Here is a 5,845-nt window from a genome sequence, read left to right as displayed (position 1 = left end):
ACTCCAATAGATTAATTTAGGGACTTGTCATGATGCATTCATGCTACTAAGGGGGACTCACTCGAGTTCTTACCATCTTACCCAAAACTCTAAGTGTAGAAAGGAATCTTCCAAGTGTATATATACTATTCAATGATGTTCAAGACTTAAATAACACCATTAAACTTTGAATGCAGGTCTGTATGAATATGGTTAATATCAAGGTTGACTCCTGAAGCCTACCAAACTGAGGAGCATTAATACTGAACACAAATCAAAAATCTAATTAGAAACATTTTTTATTTTAAATGTGCCAAATAAAAACCCACATTTTCAGACCATAGGATGTTAATACATTCAACAAAAATTTATATTACCTTACTGCTGTGAATTTACAGAGTAATAGTCCAGATCCGTTTTGATTAGATGGTTGAATTACCCCTCCCTAAGTTACACTTTACAGACATCACAAATCCCTTATAATAATGTAAACAAAATAACTTTTCCCTAAAAGGTGAACTTGAGAACTTCAGTCCACTCTTTCAGGACTTGCACTTCTTCGCGGACTTCCTGATGGGGAACGACTAAAAAGAAAAACATTAGGTTTGGAACCAATTAGTGTCTACTGAAACTCTTCTTGCATATGTGTCAGGGCAAAACTCAAGTTTCAATAAATTCAAAGGTGGCCAAAGGTAGTAAATTCCTACAGCAGAAGTCTAAAAAGTTATGTAAGGCTTAATAGCCTCTTCACTAATATTACAAAATTTAAAGAGAACTGCTTGAATTTTGGGGATTTTTTTTTTTTTTGGATCACCTAATAAACTCTGCATCTAGTATTCTAATATATAGCACCAATTCTCCAAAGAGCTCAAAGCCCGGAAAGTAGGCAGTAAGCAAACAAATTCTGCAGAGGCCACACCTGACAGTTAAGATCTGGCAACAAATTATTTAGCTTACCTTCTTTTTGGAGATGGAGATCTGGACTTCGATCGGCTGTCAAAACATGAGAAATTCTATTAAGAAAACGTACTATCCAACCCCTTAAGTCACAATACCATGAAATGAACCCCCAAACTGTCTTGACCTTGAACTGTCCTGCATTTAAACTGAAAACGAACCTACCAATTTTTCACTAACAAAAGCTAATCTTATAACACCTGTTCTTCATAAAATAAGTGAACTGCTTTATTTTATCACAAATAACCTTTTACACTCTACTTTAAGCACAATGAACTCAGAATGCTTCTCCATGCATCTATCAATTCTAACACAGGTCTTACTATAACCCCAAATTCACCAACTTCTTTTTCACTGTAGTTTGACACACCCTCGTCCAGGAAGTCAGCCAGAACAGGCCATGTATAAATGAAATTCTAAAGTTTGGTTTATTAATAAGGTATTGTGTTCCTACTCAATACCTAAGCTTACAGCTAACACTTGAAATTTCAGCAATTCAAAAACACTTTGGATATTGGTGCCATGTAACTAGAAGAGCATCAATGAGATTTTTACCCTACCTGCTTCTTGGTCGTGAAAGAGACCTGGATCTTGATCTCGACCTGGACCGGGATCTTAACAAAAAACAGAAATACAATTATATCAATTAGTCCATAGGAGTAATTTCCTTCAACACCTACTGAGTACCTTATTAGGTAGGCTAGGAATAAAGTGGCTAAAACAGAGCAAGATGCCATGTATCAGTCCAAGACTGGACAAGTAATTGCTTTCGATAAGTTCTGTTATCAAATAAAGAACCACCTTTTCAATTATCTATCATGAGTTGGGTTGTCACAGTTCCTGTACAGAGGTATATTCTTAAACAGTGTACAGTATCCAAAAGAAATATATGGTGTTCGTTTGAGAAAACTGGTATTTTATCTTAGAAGAATCAAAGCAACCCCCTGAACTGAAACCATTTCTTCAGGTGGTAAGCTCAGTGAAGAGCCATGACTGGGTAACGTTTTGTTCTTGGATCATCAACAAACTGTCATGGTTCAGGGACCATCCATTTGTCACACAAACCAAATCAGGCCGACATACACATCTTGAGGTCCTGCAACCAAGCTAAATGCATTCATCTATAGAGTCCAGATATTTTTCAATTGGACCACAGGTTTTTGAATCCCTGCGTTTATAAAGACTGTGCTATTACTGAACAGTAGTAATTCCCAGTAGCATTCCCTACCACTGACACATGAGTAGCACTATCAACTCATTATCTAGAATTTTATCCATTTCCATCACCTTTTAAGGTTTTCTACAAAGGAAGTAAAAAATGCGGAGGTGCCTAATTTGATTTTTAACTTTTTAAATTTCAGTGTCTAACCCAAGTATCTGGTTAAACAGGCCACGTTCATCCATGTGTATGTTACCCTAAACAAACTTTCCATGGTCTCAAACTCACCACCATCATTCCAAAGAGAAACTTGTTTTAACTTGCTTCTAACTCTAAATAAATCTCCTCCTGGTTCTAATGGGTTTCTTACCAGGGATCAGGCAACTATCATCTTTTAGTGCTATTATCATTTACCTATACAACAGATATAAGCTGACTCCAGAAGTTTCCAACATGTTTACCCAGAGTGTTCACTGGAATGGTTTGAGGATTTGTGCTTTGGACCCTCCTCTATCACCTCTGTAACAGCCCTTAAAATCTTTAGTTGGGCTTTTCTTCATCTTGACGTGTACACATTCAACGTTTTCCTGAAGCATTCCGTGTCAATTAGGTCCTTAAGATACTCCACTGCTGTCATTAAGACGTGACAATCCAAATACAAATAAGGGGAAAAAAAGGTGCTACATACTGGAAATACCTCGATCCTTTTATAGAACCAGACCTAGATCGTCTGAGTGAAGCTGATCTTGATCTACGAAGAGACACAGATCTTGATCGCCGAGGAGATGCTGATCTTGACCTAAAAATTAAATCAAAGTTGTTTAAGTCCACTTCCAATTCAAGTTTTTTTTATTTCTTGTTAAAACTTGAATTAAGCAACATCTCTCACCTCCTTCCCCTGCTCCTGCTGCGAGAGCGAGAGTATCGCCTACCTCTGGATCTTGAATGTGATCTAGACCGTGACCTATTTTTCAAGTCAGAAAAAAGCAAAATGTTAGATGGCAACTCCTTTTTAGAGTTCGTGTGTCTCTGCTGAAATCAAATCTCAAAACTATTTAAACTTAGTGTCTCATTTGGAAATAAACTCTGGGCCTATTAGTTGTCTTTTTTTTTTTTTTTAAACTACCTAAAAAAAGATTTGTTAAAAGCTCAATTACATCTTAGAATTACATAATATAAAACACTGTAAGGTGTATTTAAAATAAACCTTGCAAGTTTGCAGGTCGACCCTCTTTGGCCCATGGTCTAGTAGATCTAGACGATCTAGAAGTATCTATAGCCGATCGCTGCATCTAGATGTTTTCTTCAATCTAACGACGATCAAACTGACAGCCAAATGAGCCAGGTGAGGCTTGATTGACGCAAGAAGATTTTTCTAGTTGGGAATGTGGTCAATCTGGTGTTCCTCTTTCTAAACCGGAGGGGGCCCCAATTGTAAGCCAAATTTACTGTTACGGCGATCACCGTCTCAAATTTTCTGCCCTTTAAAGAATAAGGTGAAGCTAGGTGTAGATGACTCGAGGGGATCTGGCCTCTTATGCTGATCACCTCAAGGTCTAGGAGGATCTTAATTGTCGGATTTGCAAGGCGCCTCAGCATATCATAAGGCTCGTGACATTCTGAATCAAGGCGACTGACTCAAACGAAGAAACCTGAAAGGTTTTGACCAGGTTGATTATTAATACATTAACATTTAATTAAACAAAAACTGTAAAATACACCTGTACAATTAACATTCAAGTTTATAGAAAAATACTAGTTTCTGCCTTGCTAATAAGAAAATTAACTTGATTAACCAGTACACCAACCACTCCTTTATTAAAATAAATACCTGCTTCTTCTTCGGCGGCTATAGCGATGACAATCATAAGCATAATGTCCCTTTTCGCCACACTCATAGCATCTATCATTGGGATCAAAGGGACGTCGGGCAGGTGGTCTATCAAAACGAGATCTCCGAGGCATGCCTGTTGATAGTTCAACTCTCACTCGGGAACCACAAATCACTCTATAAAAGAAAAACAATGAAATTCTAATGCTTTAAAAAACAAACAAACACGTGACTCCTATATTTAGAACTTTCCAACCACTCTTTCTTTGCCCTCACAAGCTTCAGCTATACCTTTAGAAGCCTTTCAAACTCCACCTTTGTTCCCCAGCTCCTGTCTTCATAAAATGACTACCTATTTATTTAAAATCTCCAGACAACAGAATCCAAGCTTCGCACAGGAATATTCTCACGAACACTTAACTTTCATAACCGACATGTTACTTACTTCCCATCCAGGCCTCGCACTGCATCTTCTGCATCTCTAGGGTCTTCAAATTCCACAAAGGCAAATCCCGGAGGATTTCTGGCAATCCACACAGTTCTTAAGGGACCATAATAACTGAAAGCCCTTTCTAACTCTCCTTTGCCAGCACCAGTTCCCAGGTTACCAACATACACCTTGGTTTCTGTTTAAAAACGCAAATAGAAGAATGCATGTTATGAAAAAACTGGCTTAAGTTTGAATTCTTTGCCTTAAGAGAGTCCATCCTTAAGGCTGCAAAGCATGTTTAACGCTCTCTCAAGGATTGACTTTAGCCTTAAAACCAACAAAGTCCTTACATTTCTGAAAAGCTAAGCGTACGACAAAGTTCTTAACGTTCAAAAGGGGGGGGTGGAGGGGAACCTCCAAAACACAAGCACAGCCGCGTGGTAGGACACTCCGAGGCGTGGGGCGGGATCCGCCCCGGCCCCGCCCCCGAGGCCCGGCAGGCCCAGGCGCGCTAGGAGCGCGCGCGGGCCGGCAGCGGCAGCAGCAGCGGCGTCGGCTGCGAGCTGGCCCCGGCGGAAGCCGGACCGGGAGAGCGGGTCTGCGCCGGCTCTCGCGGCAACAGGCGCAGGCTCGCCCACGACTCCAGGTCCCCCGCCCCAGAGCGTAAATCGCGCTCGAAAGAGCTACAAGAGAAAAAGACACCAGCCGCCAGACCTAAAGATCCTGTTATGTCTCCACTCCCACTCAGGAGTCTGACCGACTGACGAGAACGCGCAGCACGAAACTGCCACAGTTTTGTTCAGTCTTAAATTCACTCCTTTTACGGCTGCGACCACATCTGTCCGCCAAAGTGGCGGGAAAGCGCCAAGGAAATGCGCCACCATGGTCGTCAATGTGCGCAAAATGGCAGCCGAGGGCGGGGGGGCGTGGGGAACGGGCGGGCGGCTCGGAGAAGGGCAACAACGAAACAGGGACCGAAGGCTGGGCGGGAGACGAAAATGCCCAAGAATTGATATCAACCCCGGCACAGACCTACCCCAGCCACCTCCTGTCCTCCTTCGATACCCCGCCCCTGCCGTCTCTGGCTTCGTATGGTGTACGCCGAAGCCGCCATTACGCACGCGGAATAACCGTCTCCCAGCCGCCGCGCCAACCTCACGGCTCTAAAGACTCACTACACACACAGCAACGTCCCTCACTGGCCTCTACCCTCTTACCTCCTCCGTACCGCCCGTAACGCGACATGATGACTGGCCTGCGAGCTCGGCTCTTTCAGCTCGCAGCGCCCAGAGATCGATTACTACAAAACCTACTCCGCAGCCACACTCGCCAACGGTCCCGGCAGCACTACGAGGAAAAGCCTGGGTTTGCGTTTATATACGCGGCGGCTGGGTTTCTTTGCGCATGCGTCGTCTCGACGTTCTGCGCGGCACAAAGGAGCTGGGCGGAAACAGCCTAGAAGCGGCGCGGAGGGAACTGAAAAGGCTGA

At 42.5% G+C, this 5,845-nt stretch overlaps 1 protein-coding gene across 2 annotated transcripts; it reads right to left on the bottom strand.

Moving 5' to 3' along the window:
* Window positions 1-260: 260 nt before the first annotated feature.
* On the bottom strand, window positions 261-5,726 carry SRSF7 (serine and arginine rich splicing factor 7). Of its 2 annotated transcripts, none has more exons than XM_082427884.1 (8): window positions 5,574-5,726; window positions 4,372-4,552; window positions 3,927-4,103; window positions 2,985-3,059; window positions 2,784-2,894; window positions 1,497-1,550; window positions 937-972; window positions 261-563 (listed from the first exon to the last, which is right to left on the bottom strand). In XM_082427884.1, the coding sequence occupies exons 1-8, from the start codon at window positions 5,599-5,601 to the stop codon at window positions 509-511; spliced, it is 717 nt and encodes a 238-aa protein (XP_082284010.1). In that variant the 5' UTR covers window positions 5,602-5,726; the 3' UTR covers window positions 261-508. The 2 variants fall into 2 exon arrangements, with proteins under 2 accessions (XP_082284010.1, XP_082284011.1); XM_082427885.1 differs by having other exon boundaries at window positions 2,793-2,894.
* Between the last annotated feature and the right edge of the window lie 119 nt (window positions 5,727-5,845).

Source organism: Balaenoptera physalus (assembly GCF_965194825.1).
Source record: "Balaenoptera physalus genome assembly, chromosome: 15".
NCBI classification, from domain to species: Eukaryota; Metazoa; Chordata; class Mammalia; order Artiodactyla; family Balaenopteridae; genus Balaenoptera; species Balaenoptera physalus.
This window is presented reverse-complemented; position numbering and strand designations above follow the sequence as displayed.